The sequence below is a fragment of the Hylobates moloch genome, unplaced genomic scaffold (assembly GCF_009828535.3).
Source record: "Hylobates moloch isolate HMO894 unplaced genomic scaffold, HMol_V3 SCAFFOLD_1, whole genome shotgun sequence".
NCBI classification, from domain to species: Eukaryota; Metazoa; Chordata; class Mammalia; order Primates; family Hylobatidae; genus Hylobates; species Hylobates moloch.
In genome coordinates this window covers 194,017,037-194,038,379 of record NW_026652276.1, presented here as the reverse complement: position 1 = coordinate 194,038,379, position 21,343 = coordinate 194,017,037, and the positions used below count along the sequence as shown (strand labels likewise).

Sequence of the window (21,343 nt, the reverse complement as noted above, 5' to 3'; positions counted from 1 at the left end):
ATGCGGGCTCTTTTTTGGTTCCATATGAACTTTAAAGTAGTTTTTTCCAATTCTGTGAAGAAAGTCATTGGTAGCTTGATGGGGATGGCATTGAATCTATAAATTACCTTGGGCAGTATGGCCATTTTCACGATATTGATTCTTCCAACCCATGAGCATGGAATGTTCTTCCATTTGTTTGTATCCTCTTTGATTTCATTGAGCAGTGGTTTGTAGTTCTCCTTGAAGAGGTCCTTCACATCCCTTGTAAGTTGGATTCCTAGGTATTTGATTCTCTTTGAAGCAATTGTGAATGGGAGTTCACTCATGATTTGGCTCTCTGTTTGTCTGTGATTGGTGTACAAGAATGCTTGTGATTTTTGTACATTGATTTTGTATCCTGAGACTTTGCTGAAGTTGCTAATCAGCTTAAGGAGATTTTGGGCTGAGACAATGGGATTTTCTAGATATACAATCATGTCATCTGCAAACAGGGACAGTTTGACTTCCTCTTTTCCTAATTGAATACCCTTTATTTCCTTCTCCTGCCTGATTGCTCTGGCCAGAACTTCCAGCACTATGTTGAATAGGAGTGGTGAGAGAGGGCATCCCTGTCTTGTGCCAGTTTTCAAAGGGAATGCTTCCAGTTTTTGCCCATTCAGTATGATATTGGCTGTGGGTTTGTCGTATATAGCTCTTATTATTTTGAGATAACTAAAATCAGAGCAGAACTGAAGGAAATAGAGACACAAAAAACCCTTCAAAAAATTAATGAATCCAGGAGCTGGTTTTTTGAGAAGATCAACAAAATTGATAGACCGCTAGCAAGACTAATAAAGAAGAAAAGAGAGAAGAATCAAATAGATGCAATAAAAAATGAAAAAGGGGATATCACCACCGATCCCACAGAAATACAATCTACCATCAGAGAATACTACAAACACCTCTATGCAAATAAACTAGAAAATCTAGAAGAAATGGATAAATTCCTCGACAAATACACCCTCCCAAGACTAAATCAGGAAGAAGTCGAATCTCTGAATAGACCAATAACAGGTTCTGAAATTGTGGCAATAATCAATAGCTTACCAACCAAAAAGAGTCCAGGACCTGATGGATTCACAGCTGAATTCTACCAGAGGTACAAGGAGGAACTGGTACCATTCCTTCTGAAACTATTCCAATCGATAGAAAAAGAGGGAATCCTTCCTAACACATTTTATGAAGCCAGCATCATCCTGATACCAAAGCCAGGCAGAGACACAACCAAAAAAGAGAATTTTAGACCAATATCCTTGATGAACATTGATGCAAAAATCCTCAATAAAATACTGGCAAACCGAATCCAGCAGCACATCAAAAAGCTTATACACCATGATCAAGTGGGCTTCATCCCTGGGATGCAAGGCTGGTTCAACATACGCAAATCAATAAATGTAATCCAGCATATAAACAGAACCAAAGACAAAAACCACATGATTATCTCAATAGATGCAGAAAAGGCTTTTGACAAAATTCAACAACGCTTCATGCTAAAAACTCTCAATAAATTAGGTATTGACAACATTCCTTCTTACGGTGAAACCTGTACTTGGGTACGGGAGCGAGAAGTGCAGGGGGATGTGGAGGGTGCAAGAATAGAAAAGAGCCTTGGGCTCCCCCTAGAGGTCTATATGCTCCAGTTTGCTTGACCAGATTTCTGCCTTGTTCTATGACTAAATAGCTACTTTAATAATACTCTTAGAACTAGAAACCTGCTACACACTTTCCATTCTTTTCCCTTTCCACCAACCCCGCATTTAAATTTCCCCCAAAATCCAGCTCTGAAGCCATGCCTTGCATACTTGAAGATTTACTGGCAAACTCCTTAGATACCAACTGCCTGCCTGCCTTGACATCTGAGATTATTGATGCTGAATTCTCTCTTACTGCATATTCTAATTACTGTTTTGAAGCCTCCAGAGAGGACTGTTTGCCTACGTATTGACAGAGATTCTAGATATCAATTCAGCCTCCTATGCTGGATTTCTTCCCAGCACCTGCTCCAATCTAATTTCAGATTTCTAAAATTCAATCTAATTTCAGATTTCTGTTCTTTCTATACAGCACTGTCCTGTTGCAGTGAATGTGCAAAAACTGACGATGTCCTAAGCTGAATCTGTGTTTATTCTTGCATTGGCTTGAAAATGTTGTTTGCCATTAATGAAAATGTAAAGCAATGATTACTTTAGACTGGGAGACCCTGGAGAGCAGGGTTATGTCTTAATTATCTTTAATCTCTAGAATCTAGCCCACCACCTGGCATATAGTAGATGCTCAGTAGATGTTTTTGAAGGAGCAGAATAAATTAATTCGCTTTCAGGCATTTATGAGCTAAGCTCAATGTCACAGGGATAATAGCACAGTTGTGTCTACCTGACTTTACTTTTGAAGTGGTTAATGTGAATCCAACAATTTTTCCAAATTTTCAACAATTAAACTAGCTTACTATAGGCTTTTTCTAGCGCTCTTTCTAAGAAAAATTAAAAAGAGAAGCCTGTCTATAAATTTGAGGTTCAAGGACAGTCACTAACATCCTTTGAGGACATGTCGTAAGTCATGAGGTGAAAGGAACTGAAAGTGAACCCTGGAATAACAAAATTGCCCACTTTTTAAAGAAAATGGGGCTTTCTCTAGTGTGGTAATGCCTTCACGACATTCCTTAGGCACTTGAATGATCATTTCTCTATGTCAAGGATTTCTCAAGAGGAAGAAAATAGGTCAATAAGAGAGCTCTGTCCATTTGGTAAGAAGTTACCTCAAATTCCATGTGAATGTTTGCATTTAAAATATAATGATTTTTAAATGACAATTCTAAATATTAATGTAAGATACTGGTAGAAAAGTAGTCAGTTATACTTAGATAATTTACAAAGTTATGTCACAAGTTATGTGGGAAAATATCTTCACTAAAACTGGCAAAAACAGCAAAACTGCATCTACCTAAGAATTGCTATAGGCCTAAAATACCATATTGGTTGCATGAGTATGATATCAGCTACTGATGTTCAAAAATCATTAAAAGAATGACTTGCTATGTTTTTTTAACAAAAGTCCATTGATTTGCCTGGTTTTCTTTTTATTCAACAAATTTCACAAATACTTTGCTAATCGCTAATAATACAAACAGGAGAAGGACTGCCCCTAACCTTTAAGAGTTCTCATTCCAGTTAAGTAAAAATTTATATCTTGTGATTATCTCATATTTTACTAAATTAGCTAAGCTGACCAGCTAATTTGATGTTAAATAGATACAATCAGCTTGTGTCTATTTAAAATTTGTTGTGCAACATATGGGTTATCTATATTGTATATTTCTCCTTCTTCTTAGCCCTGCCTCTCAATTTTGTTATTTTACTACGTAGTAGCACACTCTTGAGACAATGGACTCGGAAAACCGTAAGAAGTTAAATTACTCTTCAACTGACAGATTACAAAAAAAGACTTGCATGCTTAACTGATAAATACAAATATATAAGATGCTTTTGGATTACCATAAGAAAAGATAAAAAGAAATGTGAAGGAAAGATATAAACCAACAACTCACAAAAGAAAAAGGTTCACCTCCTTAATAGTAAAATAGATGTAACTTTAAACAGTCACATGCCATGGATCACCTATTCTGAAAATATTTTTCAAGATTGATAATGTCCAGTTGATAAAAATGTGGCAAGAACAGAATTTCATATATGATAGTAGAAACAATCAAGATAATGTTTTAGAAAGAGATTTGGGCGATATGTCTCAAAATTTTGAATTCATATGTCATGTACCCAGTAACTCAACTCTAGATATGTACCCTATAGAAATATTTGCACCAGCTTTCAGACAAGGATGTTCACTTGAACTTTGTTTCTAATAGCAAAATTGGAAATAATCTGAATTGTGATTTACAAAAAGGGAGATGACTGAATAAATTATTGCACAAATCATATAATACTAAGTAGCAATTAAAAGGAATGAGGTTAAACTATGTGTACTGCCATGGAATGTTATCCAGCATGTAGTTTTAAGTAAATGGAAAACAAGTTATAAGTGTACAGTATAATTTCATTTTTGTGATAAATAGAAACCAACAAGCATATATGTTCATGTGTTTGTTTATGCTTAGAAAAAGTCTAGAAGGATATTTATGATCATTAACATAGGTTCCTTCTGAAGAGTGAGACTGGGGTCAGAGTGGGGGAACAGCTCATGTTTGTATTGTTTGATTTTCTACAAATGCATATTAATTTCAATTTTTAAATGTTTTAACTACTCTCTTCTCCTTTATCAGCAGTTATGAAAAAGAAACATTTTAGAGTCTGGATTTAAAAATTCAAATACTGACTTGGCATTTTCTAGATATGAAACTAATACCACAGTCTAAAAAGTAGTAGCCATAATCTTTAGGTTCCATGTCTACATTGACACATATACATGAAGCCTTTGTTCTAAAATCCCATAGTTTGAGACCTGAAGCAGAGAGTGTGTACCTGTGAACACTGTTTATGTTGTGTGTGGGGTGAAATGCTATATGCTAAGAAGGATAGGCCACAGCCAAGGAGCCCCATCACACAATTCGATGCTACCAGAGCTCAGTAAGTAGAACAGTCAAGACTCCAGCAACCCAATCTTTATGAAGCGTATTTGAGAACTTTGTACACAGATACATTATTTAACTTCGGGATTCTCCATTTAAGGTTATAACCAAATTGCTTCTGTGAAGTATTTTTGGGCTGCTAGATATTTTTGTCTAAAAGAAGTTACTTGTAAAATCTTAAGACAGACAAATTTTGCAAAAATGTTTCCATTAGCATATTGAAAAATGTCACATGTTTTCTCTATCAGATTTCATAAATTGACAGCCATTTTATTAAGTTAAATGACATCAGCTTTAATAATGTTTTTATTTGTCAGTCATTAGATTATTGTTCTATATTTATCTTCTTCCTGAGAGCAAAATGAACAATCAGTACCATGTATCTTTTGTCCAGAAAATGTCTTCCAGGATTTTATTGGATATTCTATAATAATTATAATAGTGACTGTGCTTAAAATTTATCGTGAAATTGCTGAATACCAAACACTGTTCTAAGTGCTTTACATAAATTAACTTATATTTAATCCTCATAACAAACCACAGAGGAGGTACTATTATAGTCCCATTTTATAGAGGAGGGAAATAAAGCACAAAGAAGTTTAGTAACTTCCCATAGTTATACAGCTGGTAACTGGAGAAGCCAGATTTCAAGTCCCAGGAGTCTGGCTCCAGGGTCTGTACTCCACTCCTGACTTCTAGACCATGTTGCCCAACTACCCACAAACCAGAAGTATGTGTGATTGGGAATTGCAAGGCCAGGGTCTGATGAAGGTGAGCACAGAGTGTTGGTATGAGGTATATCACAAGCCTTGCTCATCCCCACCTCTGCATTCTCCACACCCAGAAATTAACAGGGAAGAAAATATAATCCCTTTGCACATATGATCATTTAAAATGTCACATTTTATGAAGAGTATGGTTTTGTCATTTTGATGCATATTTCCACCTCCTACTAATACAGCATTCACTGAAAAACAAAATTACTCTGAATTATACAGAAGTCCAAAATATGACTACTTATCGGATATATCTTGAAATCATAAAATAATAGTAGTAGATCAATTATTTTGATCCACACTAAGGCTTCCAGGACACCAGGCTGAGCATACACCCTTCCCAAAGGGAAAATTCCAGGAAATCTCTGACTCCTTGGAATGCTCTAAACCAGAGGTTGCTCATTCACACACCTATAGGGTCCAGAAAGCCAGGAAGGTAAATTTAATATGTAGATCCTGTGGAGTATAATATAACCAGCAGTGGGGAAACGTGGAAGTAACTGGAGAGGGCACACTTCACCCAAGAACATACAGATTTAGTTTTTTAAACACTGAACTAGTCACATAAAATATGGCAGAAATTATATTCTGCTCTAAACAGAATAGCATAGCAATGTGCTTCTCAGTCCGTCCAATCTGACCAGTTTATTCCATTTCCTGGAGCATTCCGTTACTGTTCTTACTCTTCCTCTGGCCTCAGCTTAATGCCAATCTCTCAACAAATCTTCTCTGACACCCAGCAGACTGGATTAAGTGACTATGGTATATACTTTCCATTATAATTTTGTTAAATATAATTTTTATTAAAATTTTTTGTTCAGAAGCTTGTCTATTAACTATCGATCCCCAGAATATAAGATCCCTGAAGGTAGGAACAGAGTCTGTCCTGTTCACTCTTAAATTCATTTAGTCATTCAAAAAATAGTTACCGCTCTCCTATTAAATACCAGGTACTATTATTCTAAAAACAAAACATACCAGTGAGAAGACAGCAGGCAAATTCTCTGTACATAAGCCTCATTGGTCTTATTTTAGTGGGAAGATGTGGAATGAACGAGTGAATTAATTAATTCATTAATGTGTGCTTTGTTACATGGTGATAAGAAATATGGAGTATAATGTAGTTAGGGCAGAGGGTGTGCAGGTTGGGAGCAAGGGTTACTGTTTATAAAGGCTGGCAGAGAAGATCTCTCTAAGAAGGTGACATTTGAGCAAAGACATTAAAGAAATTATGAGTAATACATAAAGCTATCTGGGGGAGAGCTTTCCAGATAAAAGGAACATTGAGCCCACAAGTTTTTAAGCTGTGCCTGATTGAGGAACAGCAAAGAGCATTAGTTTTTGGAATATGCTCAACAAATGAACGAAGTAATTAATGTGTTCTCAAAGACAGAGTTGTTGAGAAGCAAAATATAATCATTTTAATATTACCTTCTCTTCCTTCCCTTATGATAAAAAATGCCAATAAAGAATGAAATGACAGAAAGATTAGAGAAGAGGGGCAGGAGGGATCTAGGTACTATAATACATAATTTAGTAAGGATGATTGCATGATTAAGTCTTTCACATTTGTTTATTTACATAAAGGCCTAAAGTTTGGCATGGCCAAATGATATGTGCACCACAGTGCAGATTTATTTAACACCAGTATGTGCACCATTCACCAATATCTAACCATAATTGTTAGACTATTTTTTTTACTTTTGAAAAATTGTGCTTCACCTTTTTTCAAATATTTGAGGTATAAACCTCAAACATTTATATGTTAATTGGCATTATATATTAATAATTGATCTTTTCTATTCTTCATGTTTCTTATCATTTAAAATGCAGTAGTTACCATGGAAGCAATGTCATGGAGTAAGGGCAAACCTGGTGACATCCACAAGTGAAATATGAAATCAATTACCATAATGGCTGTGCAATTTATGGTAGTTACTTAGAAAAGGTTTAGCTGATCTAATGTGAAATAAATATCATAGAATGAGTGGGAAGGTGTGGTCACGCATCAAAGTTTCTTTCTCCCACAATCTCAGGTGAGTTTTATTATAAGCCACCCTCATAAAATGTATGTCTTATTTCAGATACATTTTTGTCACAGAAATCATCTCAGAAATGGTTCATAGTTTCAGTTGTCCTGAGAAAAGAGTGGCTATGAAATAAAACAGTTTCATTTCCTATAGCTTATTGACTGCTCTTCCACTCCAGGATCCTTGCCTCCTTCCAAGCTGCCCCTCATTCTGAAGTGCTGACCTCCATGCAGTGACTGCTCTGCGGAAGATGAGTCTGCCTCAGCTCAGGAGAAGGCACAAGGTCGACAACCACTAAGATGGTGAGATTTTAGAGCACCAAGACGTATCTATATAAAAACATTACCCCTCACCTATGGTTTCTTGTGCATGAAATTCCACCATTTATTTCGGTTTGTTGAGTATCATCTTCCCCCTCAAAAAAAAAAAAAAAAAACCCTTACAAATTTCAGATCTGAATTTCAGAAATTTAAGACTAGAATGCATCTCAAAGATCCTCATATATTATGGCTGAGGAAACTTGAACCCTTCAGTGAGGAAATGGCTTTTTTAGGGTCAAATATCAAGTAAAGAGCCAAGCTAAATGAGAGAATGACTATCTCCTAACTCTCAACAATAAACCTGGAGCACTAAGGACCTGGAAGAGGGATGTCGGGAAAGCAGGAGAAATGGTTACAGGTAGTGTATTTGGAATCTAATTCCAATGAAATGGAATGAAGATCCAGAGAGATTAAAATGGGAAAGAAGGGAAAACCAATATAAGAATGATTCACGGGTGGTTAAATTTGGAATACTACACAACGGTGAAAAAAACAGCCACTAACACTTGCAACAATATAAGTGAACCCTCCAGAATAATATTAAATGCAGGAAATCAGGCCCAAAACAGTATACATAAAATTCAAAAACAAAGAGGGCACAAGGTAGACTTGTGAGGTGCTCAAAATAGTATATACCTTGATCTTGGTGGTGGCTACATGGATGTATGTATATATATGTAAAAATTCATAAAGCTGTATGTTTAAGATGTATAAGCTTTTCTATAAGTTATGCCCCAATTTTTAATCTATTTTTTAAAAACGTTTTATTGAGTTGGCCAGCTATATTAGTCTGTTTTGCATTGCTATAAAAGAATACTTGAGACTCAGTAATTTATAAAGAAAAGAGATTTATTTCTGGCTCACAGTTCTGCAGGCTGTACAAAAAGCACGGCACCAGCATCTGCTTCTGATGAGGGTCTCAGGAAGCTTTTATTCATGGCAAAAGCTGAAGGGGAAGCAGGTGTGTCACATGGCAAGCGATAGAGCAAGAGAAAGAGGGAGGAAGTTCCAGGCTCTTTTAACAACAAGCTGTCACGTGAACTCACTCCATTAAGAGTAAGAATTCATCTATCATCATGAGGAGAGAACCAAACTATTCATGAGGGATCTGCCCCCATGACCAACACACCTCCCACTAGACCCCAACTCAAACACCAGGGATCACATTTCAACATGAGATTTAGAGGGGACAAACATCCAAACTATATCACCAATACTACAGCAACTGATGCTCAATTCTGCCAGAACATTTAAGGAGTTGTTTAGAGTGAATCCTAAAACTGCTTACTAGGGGCATTAATTCTCCCCCACGTGAATGAATGACAAGTGGATCCCCAGGTGTCTGCACCATGGACTCAGAAGCTCCAAAGCAGAAAGAAAGAGATGCAAAATTCATGCCAGTAAAGAGGCTCTGGCAAGATAAAGATGGACATCTGTGCAGAATTGTTCTCCATGACCATGGCTGGAATCCAAGGTAAGACTGAGAAGATGTGAAGCAATGACCAAGGTGTGTGTGATCCATATGGACTTCTCATAAATGCCAGGGACATTATATTCCAGGTGAAGTATATGAATGTCAAGTCTTGGTGGGTGTAAAAAGGGTGGCCTTAGTGAAAACAATAGAAAAAGGACAAGGCAACATAGCTGTGCCTCAAATAAAATAGATCCCACTGGTCTTGTGATGCTTTTAATTCATTCATTCCCAATAAGAAAAAGCATTGTGTGTATATGGGAATGGTTACAAAAGGGAAAGAGGGGTAGCACTGCATTCTCTACAGCATTTCCTTTCCACAGTGAGGCACCAGTAGGTCCATAGATGCATGGAGCAAGATCACTATCAATGGAGGTAAATGAACCCATGAAGAGATGCTTTTAATGACAGAGTTAGAAAGCCAAGAAAGAGTTTTGGATTAATGTGAAGATCTCCTTATAATCAAATGCCCTGCAGTGCAGACTCTGAAATGAAATGTTATTAACTCCTTATAAAAGTCCCCTTTGAAGCAAATAACTTTGAGTGCTTTGTAACTTTCTTTACAGAAGGGAGGACTGAGGAATGTGGCCCTTAGTAATAAAATTAAGCACATTTATACACATATATACTAGTCTGTCTGAGAGACCCCAATTATGTCGCTGACTTGACTCTCTATCAGAATTCAGCTGCTAAGATAACACTTTAAATTCCCTGTAGCAAAATTGACAATGGGCAGAGAAAGTAACTGAGGCTACATTAATTATACAAACCAGTGTTACAGATACTGTTGTTGCCTGACTGCAACCAATACCCGTACACTCCTTCCTCCTTTCTGTCAGGTAGTCCTTCCACAAAGATCTTAAATGCCTCAGTCCTGGAGTTGCTCTGTATGGCTCAAACTACACAGAACATTCCATTTTCCTAGCTTCGATTATTGATTCAGGGTGTCACATGACCAAGGTACAACAGTATATCCTCTTCCTTGGGATGTTTTCCTGGGTGATCATAATGGTGAGAAATGAGGCTATCATCTTGCTTACAGCCTGAGGGTGAACCAAATGTATGGGGAAAAGCAGAGTAGAGCAATTCTCCAGTCCATAGTACCTCTAGACCTACAGATATGGGGTGCCAACAACTTTCCATATTGTTTAAGATAGTTTGAGCGGAGTTTTCTGTTGCTTGATGATCCATTTATTTTTTTGTGTGTTTCTTTTTTTTTTTTTTTGAGACAGAGTCTCACTCTGTCACCCAGGCTGGAGTGCAATGGCATGATCTCGGCTCACTACAACCTCCTCCTCCCAAGTTCAAGCCATTCTCCTGCCTCAGCCTCACAAGAGCTGGGACTACAGGCACATGCCACCACGTCTGCCTAATTTTTGTATTTTCAGTAGAGACAAGGTTTCACCATGCTGGCTAGGCTGGTCTCGAACTTCTGACCTCAAGTGATCCACCCACCTCAGCCTCCCAAAGTGCTGGGATTACAGGCATGAGCCAACCTGCCCGATCCTGTTTCTATCTTTAATATTCTGAAGCTCCACTAAAGGCTAGATGAGACAAATGCCAGTGGCCTCGCTGAAACACAAGCCCAACACCCTGGCATTTCCATCCTCTATTGAGGTTCATCATCATTTTCCATAATTCTTGAAGCTACATAAGATATTTCCAAGTTAATTAAAATAGAATATATTTCTTCTCAGATAAACTTACTTGCCTATGTACTCCTGTTTTTTGTGAATTTTGTTATGAATTCCAGCTTCAGTAAGGGCCTCTGATTCTACCTAAATTCATCCCAAATCAGCACTGAGGCCCTAGGGGGTAGCAACATATTTGCCTGGAATTTCATCTCAAGAAAAAATTAAAAGAATATAAGAAATTTCTTTTTTTCTCCATTTAAAAAAACAGAGCAACTAAACACATACAAACATGATTCTGAGTGAAAATTGTGCTTAAGGAGAAAGAATTGTTCCTTCTTCCTCTCTAAAAGCCTTTCACTCAGGAATTTTTTTAAATGCTAAATTGAAGTGAAACAAAACCCAAACAGCCTCGTAGCAAATCAAGTTATAAGGTTTGTGTTCAGAACTGTCTAGGCTTTTGATAGAGAGATAGAGAGAGGGAGAAAGAGAAAGAGAGAGAGAGAGAAAGAGAAAGAGAAAGAGAGAGAGCGAGATACAACTGCTGCAGACCCTATGTATTGGAGTTGTTTTAGCATGGACACTACTTATCTGTTTAAAAGATTTAGTAAAACCACTAGCTTTCACATATTTTTATCATGGATCAAAATCTGGTCTACTTTCTTCCTCTGTGTTCTGAAATTCCCAACTCTGCCTTGATATTTTGGTAGAAGAGCAATTCTTGATGTCTTCAGGAGCCCACACACTCTCTCCTCACTTTATGTATTTCTCCAAATTATGCTCTTATCTTTTTATTCTATGGCAAGTTAAAAAGGGAATATTTTAAAGCAGATTTTTAGAAAGAAAGGTTTCCTTTGTCAATGATGTGCTTATCCTTTACTTTTTAAAAACTGCTCAACACAGCATGTCTATTCTGCATATTTTAAGAAAGGTATTCTGTACTGTTATAACTGTGAGTCATTACTGCTTATACGTGGAAAAAAACTAAAATCCTGACATAAATGAACATGTCAGTCATTTTTTTCTGTTTTCAACCAATTGTGTAAAATTGGTGAGTGTGATTGATAAGCTAGATTGTCTTTAAAATAAATAATAATTTCACTCTAGAGTTCAGCTTAGAAGGATTTCCTTTCTGAGTTGTCAGAGAAAACACAAGCCACAGTTATGGTTAGGATAGACTAGGTTATGCTGCATTAACAAGCAATGCTAAAATCTCAGTGGCTCAAAAACAAAATCAAGGTTTATTTTCCACTCGTGCTACATGTCGATTGTGGATCAGCTGGGTCTGCTCTGTACTGTTTGCACTCAAGATCCTGGCTAATCAAGAAGTCACCATTTGGAACACTGTTAATCATTTTGGCAAAGGAAAAAGGAGAGTGTGGCAGATCACCCAGTGGCTCTAAAGGCTTCAACCTAGAAGATGTTGCCCACATTTGAGTGACCAAAGTAAGTCTCATAACCACTCCATGAAGAGAGGGAAGTGCAATCCCAAAATGCCCTGAAGAAAAAACCAGAACGAGCTGGAAATAGCATTAAAGATCACCACACCATCAGATGTAAATGTCTTCACTTTCCCACTACAGATCTGTAAATTTCCTCCCCAGCCATCATCTCAGCCTTCCCTACTCTAACCATGGAAGAGAAGTCCTTCCTGACTAAACTCCCTTTTTCTCCTCTGTTCCTGTTATCTCAGGACCCACTTCTATGAATTATGTACTCTTTCTCTCATCTTCAACTCCTATTCTCCTGCACCTTCTCATCAGAATTCATATTTGTTTCTCCTATCTTAAAATGTAAAAACTCACCCTTAATTTTCTCATTTTCATTTCTTCCCAACTGACTCTGCTTTACTCCTCTCCTTTACAGACATATTAAAAAATATTTTTAGTTTTAATTGTTGTGGGTACATAGTAGGTGTATATGTTTATAAGGTACGTAAGATATTTTGACACAGGCATACAAGGGGTAATAATCACATCAGGGTAAATGCAGTATTCATCCCCTCAAGCATTTATCCTTTTTGTGTTAAAAAAAAATCCAATTATACTCTTAAAATAACTACAACCACATATTTTAGAAAAACTGTAGACATCCCCACAGGTATTTCTTCAACTCCCATTCATGCCTCAACTCACTGGGTCTGTTTCTACCTTCACCACTTTCATTAAAGTCATCAATAACCCCTTTGTTGTTAAATCCCGTGTGTGCATTTTTGTTCTGTTGCTTAATCCTTGACAGGTCTGTCCACCCTCTCCTACTCCTGAAAATGATCTCTTCACTTGGCTTCTGTAGTACTACTTTTTTTACTTTCTTCTTACCTCCCAAGGGGTTCTGTTTCCACTCACTTTGAATGAACCTCATTCTCTACCTGTTCTTTAAATATTGATGTTCTCAGTCTCATACTGTGGTTTCCCTTTTTTCACACCCAACCTTATTCTCACCCAACATGGATGATCTCAACCATCCCTATAACTTCAGTTATCATCTACGTGCTGATGACTCCCAAACCAGTCTGCAAAGAGCTGACACAATTTCAGCCATCCTGCTTAGGATACTACTCTTTCAGTCTCTGCCTGTGTCCATGGAGTACTGGCACCTAATTTCTAGATATACCAGGCTTCATTTATGAGCAAACAGTCCTCTTTGAAGCTAAAATTGACGAGAAAAAATAAAATATAGTATTTTATCAGCACTTACATAAATTGTAATGAAGTAAACACTAATCTGCAGGTTTATTTGTTTAATATCTCTCTTCCTTTGAGCTATGAGGAGTGTGGTGGAGATTTTGTCTTATTTACCACTGTATCTCTAGAGTCTGGCACAATGGGTTCTCAATAAATAATAGTCAAACATTGATGCAATTTCACTTGGCACCTCTCACCTGAAAGGATTCTCAAGCATCCTTTCTGAGGGAATGTGGTATACCTGATTATATGCAGGTGCATAGGAGTGCAGGACCTACCAAAAGACCCGTCTCGTTAAACAAGACCATATGTTGCTGCTCAACTCAGAGTAAATACAAGCCATGATTATTAATCTGAGTAGACGGGGTTGTGCTGCATTAACAAGCAACCCTAAAATCTCAGTGCCTCAAAAATATCAGGTTCATTTTTTGCTCATGCTACATTTCCGTTGATGTTCTCTACCAACAGAAGCTGTATGAGTAGTGTTTTGGACTGAATTGTGCCCTCCAAAAGTTATATGTTGAAGCCCTAACCCCCAGTGCAACTGTATTTAGAGAAGAAGCCTTTAAAGAGGTAATTAAGGATAAATAAGGTCATCAGGTAGGGCCCTAATCCAAGAGGACTGGTATCCTTAAAAGAAAAGGAAGGGACACAGGGGTGCTGGCACACAGAGAAAAGGCTGTGTGAGGACACAGCAAGAAGGCAGCCATCTGCAGACCAAGGAGAGAAGCCTCACTAGAAACCAAACCTGCAGGCACCTTGAACTTGGATGACATCCAGCCTCCAGAACTGTGAGAAAATAAATTTTTCTTGATTGAGCCACCCAGTCACAATATTTTGTTATGGCAATCCTGGTAAACTAATATAAGAAGTAAAATGAAGTCACTGATGCCAATAATCCTATTCACCTGGGATGCTATGCCTGTCCTAGGAAATTTCAAGGACCAATCAGAGGAGAAATTTTCATCCACTGCCAATTGGCAAGAATGTGCTGAAGGGCATGGCACATGATCTCACACTCCAATGAGACCCAAAGTCATTCCAAACAGTCATTCTTTCTATTAAGACAACTCTTCTTCGTAGAGTATTGAACTCTACCTGAGTGAGCAGTTCACTAGAAGGCAAATGGTACCCAGCAGCAGGACAGAGCGGATCTTTAGGAATAAGGTAGCCCTGGTGGATCCAGATAGTCCTCTCCTTAAAAAGAGTTCTGAAATACTGCATTTCCTCAGTAATAGAAGTCACAGATGCATTTGGCCTTTAACAGCAGCCCATTTCATCCCTCTCCTAGTCTATCTTCTCCTTACTGGGCTTCCCCATGCTTCCTCCATTGCACATAGACACACTCCAGGAATGTAAACTGAGGAAATGTTCTTATCCGTCTCACTGACCTCTTCCAGCTCTGGATGAATGAGTTATTTTTTAATACTAGACTTAGCAAATCACGACTCTGATTCAGGATGCAAAAAAAAAATGAATTCTGTCATTTAAAAACCAGTAAGTTATCAAAAGTCCCATATATTCTATCACTGTATTTATACCAAAAATATGACAACTTTGCATGTGTGTATACTTTTACACAAGTCAGAAATATGATTTTAATTATGCCACAAAACAAAACAACACTGTTGATACAGGGTCTTTAATAAGGCTGGTTACATTGAATAACAAGAAACAAATGCTCCTACAGATTATTTTTTAAACCATGTGGTATAATGGCAATGAGTTTATTATCATTTCTAATGACAAAATTAAATATGCAATTATGATTTCCATCCCTCAGTTAGACAGAAAGGGAGTCCCAACCTAAATTCTATGTGATGCCTGGAAATAAAGAAGCTGATCAACAGCAGTTATCATGATGACTCTTTGGAGTTAGCTCCCATCTGGCTCTGATGAAGTCTCCAGTTAACCCAGAAGGCGTTATTGCCCTGAGACAGACTCAGGAAACTCTTAAACCAAAGAAGCTACAGTTTTTGATTGAACAGAAACTCTGAGAATGGATTACCCGGGGAAGTGCCAAGCTGCCCTGATAAAATACAAAATTTATCATCAAGCTATTATTGGAACATCTCTACCCTTTGGGAAATCATCCTAAAATTGCTTCCAATCCCAGCGGCTGCTGTCTATCTCAGGCCTTCTACTTCCTAATTGCATTCCCATTTTGATCCTATGACTAGATCATTGAGTATCCCTATCTCCATCCTATTTCTTAGCCCTTTTCTGAACTTTCTGTTCCCAAGAGGTTGTCCCATGTGTCTTCTTGGTTCAGGTATTGTCTGACCACTCACAGTGAATTGACTTCTCTCCACAGTCTGCTGCTGCCATCTTTCCACAGCCTCCTCACCACAGTGTCTTGGGAAGCAGTCATTCATCTTCATGGACCACCCCCACCTCATCTCTTCTGTGTGGCAGCAGAAACAAAGAGAAAGAGGATGCTTTGCTATGATTGAGTTTAGTTTGGTTCTTTGGGGTTCTATCCTTGGCCCTCTGCTCAATGAAGGAGTAGTTTCAGATATTTTCCCCTCATCCCAGACAGAACAACAGTTTCTGATTCACTTCATCCTCCCACTGTCTCCGCCACAACCACACAATACCTTTCATCAGTGCGTTCTGCTAAAAAGCTTGGCCACTTCTGCCCTGAGTCCTGCAGGTAAAATTAGCATAAGATTCGTGTTTTCTTTTGAACTTTGCTTGATTTATTTTTCTAAAGGTTTTCTAAACTCTCTTGCACTTAAACCCATGTTGTAATGCTGTTAAGTCATTAAAGCAAAGTAAAACAAAGAAAACAGCTTCAGGGTACTGCTTTTTAAAATCTTAAAGAATGAAGTCAAAACAAGAATTTCCAGAGTGGCTCTTTGGTGAAGAGGATCTGATGTGTCAAAACATATATACAGTCACTCCCTACCTCACAGAGAGACATCCCATAATAGCTCCTCCTTGCTGTGTCTTTCCCAGCAGTTGCCTCCCCTGCAATGCTGCCTGCTGCCTTGCTTCTGTTTGACCTTTGGGGAGGTCTCTGCCCTTTCGCTCAGATGCACCCACTTCAGGTTGCCATCTCACAATGACTGAGGTATTCGCTGTCACTCATTCACCCCATGCATCCAGGAAAGTGATTACAATGCAGTTCTGTCTTTGAATAAATAATGTAGATCTGCTGATTTCTGAATTTACTCTGTGTGGAGGTCAGTTCCAGAAACACTCGTTGCTCTCTCTCCAAAGCTTCTTTTCTCAGATATGTGTAAATGATTACTGCTTATTATCTCTCTTAGTGAAGGAAAGAAATAAAATAATGAAGAAACACATGTATTGATCACAAATCTGAAGCCAAGCAGTGTGTTAGGTGTTTGCACATGCATTTTTATTTTTGCAACAGCTGAGTCTCCGATTTGAACACAGTATGATTCCAAAATCCAGATTCTTCCCAATACATCCCACTGCCATGCGCCACACAGAGCAGATGTCCTTTTAAGAAATATGGGAAGAATAAATATGGGATGAGTGGCTGTTGTGCTAAAAAGAATTGTCTGTAACTTCTGTTCCAGTCTCTCACTGACTTTGCCTCACCTAGTCTCTTGTTCATTTGTTTTTTACCTAAATAGTGCAACCAGAGGGAGCTTCCAGGGACAATGTCTGAAATTTCAGCCTTGTACCCCTCTATCTTTTTAAATAAAGGATTTGTAGTATGCAAGAATTTTCATTTAAAATAAAATTGCTACATAGACGCCTACGTACAGTTGTGATAACAAATAGGAACACCTAGCAGATGGGTTAACACAGTATCTATTTGATTTACTAGTGAAAGCATGAACCTCAGTAATTGGGCATTCAGTGGCTTCATTTTTGTAAGAGAGAAGAGAATGAGGAGAAGGATGAAATGAAAACTCAAGGCACTAACAAGGGATGGCCATCTTTGGGAGGGCAGTCAAGGAAGCACAACCCAGTTAGTAAATCAAGGGTGGAGTTAACACACTCAAGGAAGGGGGAGGAGGTAGGAAGAGAAATGCAAAAGGGTACAAACCCAATCTGGGCCTAAGGGACAACCCCACCTAAACTGATTAGGGGAGAAGAGCTAGAAGAAATGATGAGAAACTAGCAAAAAGTAGAGAAATTTTCCACAATGGCACCTGAGCTTACCTCTATTACAGAATACATACAATTTTCTGTTGAAAATCTCTGTTTACTTGCCTGCACCCTCCTTTAGATCATCAGTTTTTAGAGGACAAGGACCCTGTTTATTTAATTTGTGTAGGACCAGAGCCTTGTGCACTGTCTGGCATGTAGCAGAGGCTTGATTCATGTTTGATGGATGAAAGAATCAAATCATTTTCCTTTCTTTTCTATTTCCTATGCATAACATCTTGGCTATGAGGAACTGGATGTACTTCATATATGATGGCACTTCAGCCGTCTGAACTATCATCATATATGAAGTACACTCAGTTGTGAGGAATACCCAGGATTCTTAGAGGTGCCAGGGGTCCTTGAAAAATATAAACTGTGTCATTTACAGAAATGCAGCAAACACATCCAACTCAGAACTGTAGCAAACACATCTAACATCTAACAAATACTGGGTTTTTTAAAGTTTTTTTCAAGTTGTTATTTGTAATAGGCATTTTATTTATTTTCAGGGGTCTTTATGCCGAAGCATGCTTCTTTACATAATTTATTTTTATATAAATCATTTACATCAAACTCTATTCAGGCTTCTATTACATTGTACTTCAATATATGTAAGACAGGTTTAGAAGAAATATAGCTAATGGTTCCAAAATAGTTCCTGTAGACGTGCTATATATTTTAAACTTAATTTAATTTCGTTCTTATATACCAGAGAAAAAAAAAAGTACGAGCTTTTTTTTCCAAGCATCTCTCTTTCCTCATTATCAAAGTATTCATACTGAATTATTTTTAAAAGGCAGCATTTAGTATTCAATCAAATAATGAGAATGTGTTCCTTCCCAGTGGTTTAATAATAATTCTTGCATCACCAACCCTGAATATTCATGTTATGGAAATGTGCCCTACTTCTATAGATTTCATCACTGTCAGCTGGTGCCACAGCAGAACACAGGGACAGTTAGTCTTAATACAGTGAAGATTTCAGCAATTACCAAAGTGTCTTCTCTGACTTACCATCAATAATTCAACTTTTGAGGAATATAATACTGAGACACAGGAGGCTGACCAACAAATATTCTGCTATTCTTTGGAAAACAGCCACCTAGCTGCATAAAATTGTGATGTCATTTGACTGAAGTCCTGCTTCGGCCCTATCTGCATGACATAAAGACAACCGATCTATTCAGGGGAGAAGTAAATCCATCAAGCCAGTTTTTTTTTTTTCGTCTTTGGTAAATCAAGTTATAGAATATATTTTTTTCTCTTCATTTTGCTGTTAGAACACAGCTTGTCAGTGGTCTGATATTCACCATCCTCATTTCTCAAAACATGTGTTAATCATGCTTTAACCTCGATTTTCTGTTAGTGGTGTGACCTTGGTCTGGTCAGTCCCTCTAGGAGTCAGTTTCCTCATCTGCAAAATGAGGAAGTGGGATTAGGTGGGGGTCAATGAACTTTTTCTGCCGAGGGAGAAAAATAACTGTTTTAGGCTTTGCATGACATATAATCTCTGTCCCAACTGCTCAATTCTGCCACTTTAATGTAAAAGCACCCACAGATAATACATAAATGAATGAGCATTTCTGTGTTCTAATAAAATATTATTTTACAAAACAGGCAGGTGGCAAGACAGATTTGGCTGCATGCAGTAGCTTGCTGACCTCACTCAAGTCTTTTTCAAGTCTGTGATTCTATGTGATAGATACATAAAAAGCACCTAAAGATCACAAGGCAGAATAAACCTACCAAGTCCTTCAATCATCTAAAATGTAAGGGGCATAGAAATTTCCAATTACAGAATAATTCCTCTAAAAAAGTCAACTAGGCCTAAGTGAACCCAGCTGGTTAACAGATTAACAAAGTTCGTTCAACTCTTGTCAGTCAGTGTCCATTTTATTAGTGGCCCTAGCATACACAGATGCCATAAAATTAGGTCCAAGTCTCCAAGCTGTTTGTGTATGAGAAGAGAATATGTACATCAGCTTGCAAGAGTAATAGGATTTCACTCCAGGTTTTTGTTGCCTTGGCATTGAAGAAACTAATCTGCATTAAAAACAACATATTAGGTCACATTGTAGTTTCAAGCTTGCATCTCTGGGTAAAGCACCTATTTTGTTTAGTAGTAGCTCAGATGGTGAAAACCCTGAAAGGGAAGCTCATGTATTAATCCTTTTAGAAGGTCTGTGAATGTCTACAGTTTCATTCTATTCTGCTACTATGAACTGCACGCACCCAAACACACATGCCATAGTCAGAGAATGCTAACCTGTGGAGACTGAGTAGACAACTGGTGCCGAAAGATGATTCTGTTATATTCAGAACAAGTTTAGAATATTTATGGAGTATAACAATTGCCCAAGAAACATATCCACAGTGACGAAGAATCCCAGGATTAAAAAAAATAATGAATGACAGTCTGTTTGGTTTAAAGCAGGGCTTCTCAACCTCAGCACCACTGACATTTGGGCTGGATAATTTTTTGATGTGGAGGACTTCTATGCACTGTAGAATATTTAGCAGTATCACTGGCCTCTACCTACCTAAATGGTCGGGGTCCCCAACCATTTTGGCACCAGGGATCAGTTTTGTGGAAGACAATTTTTCCAAGGACAGGGGTGGGGGGTGGTTTCAGAATGAAACTGTGCCATCTCAGATCAGATATTAGTTAAATTCTCATAAGGAGCATGCAACCTAGATCCCTCACATGCACAGTTCACAATAGGGTACACAATCAGCCGCTGCTGATCTGCAGGAGGTGGAGCTCAGGCAGTAGTGCTCACTCTCCAGTCGCTCACCTCCTGCTATATGGCCCAGTTCCTAACAGGCCATAGACCAGTACCAGTTCACAGCCTGGGGGTTGGGGACCCTTGCACTAGATGAAGTAACAGTAACTCCCATTCCCCCTCCCCTGTCATGACAAACGAAAATGTCTCCAGGCATTGCCAGATGTCCTGGGCTGAGGGAAGGGGAGGGCAAAATTACAGCTAGTTGACAACTCCTAAAGTACAGAAAGTTTAGATATTTAATTGGTCACAAATCAACATCCATACTTCAGAAGTCAAATACTATTCCACACCAAACCTGATATTCACAAATGTTTTATAACAGTGACTTCCCAGATCCCTTCCAATTAATTCCAACTAATCACAAAACAACAAGAAGAAGAAAAGTGGGAGGGGGGTATTGTCTGGGGAAGAATATTGCTGTCTAAGTCCTTTGTCCTAAACTGTTTCTAACTCTTATTTAATAGCAATGTTCTGATTTCTAAATTATACACATAGGAGAACCAGACAAGACTCACTATGTCCAGCTTCACTCCTAAATTATTCTTCATTATTGCTTGTCTCAGTTACTAGTGAAAAGATCACTGAGCCTTAGGCCATAGCTCAATGTCCTAAAACTCAGTCAGCCTATGCGAACTTGAGCTGTTGAGTTCCTGATCTCAAACTGTTGTTCCAGGACCTTGGCCTCTTAATCTACCTTACCTAAACCTCTGCCTGCCTTTCCCAGTTTTCTGAGGGAGTAATGTCTGTACTCCAGACCTACTGCTGGGTCCCTACTACCTGCTATACACTTTCCAGTAAACTATATTCTACTCATTGAGACTTCATTGGGTCATTTCCTTCCTGCTGATATTTTTCCCCATCTGCTCACATATCTGTGTTCCAATTATCCCTGTTCTGTGGGGGTCTCATTGTTGGGTTCT

At 38.1% G+C, this 21,343-nt stretch overlaps 1 protein-coding gene across 2 annotated transcripts in view; it reads right to left on the bottom strand.

The window, feature by feature from the left end:
• LOC131380909 (putative uncharacterized protein encoded by LINC00269) overlaps positions 1-16,252 on the bottom strand; it is a 57,778-nt gene extending 41,526 nt beyond the window's left edge. For both annotated transcript variants that reach the window (XM_058426106.1, XM_058426105.1), the window contains exons 1-2: positions 16,110-16,252; positions 15,804-15,916 (exon numbers count right to left, since the gene is read on the bottom strand). In XM_058426106.1, coding sequence (XP_058282089.1) covers positions 15,804-15,916; positions 16,110-16,116 — 120 coding nt within the window. In that variant the 5' untranslated portion in view covers positions 16,117-16,252. The remainder of the gene's footprint in view (positions 1-15,803; positions 15,917-16,109) is intronic.
• Positions 16,253-21,343: the final 5,091 nt, after the last annotated feature.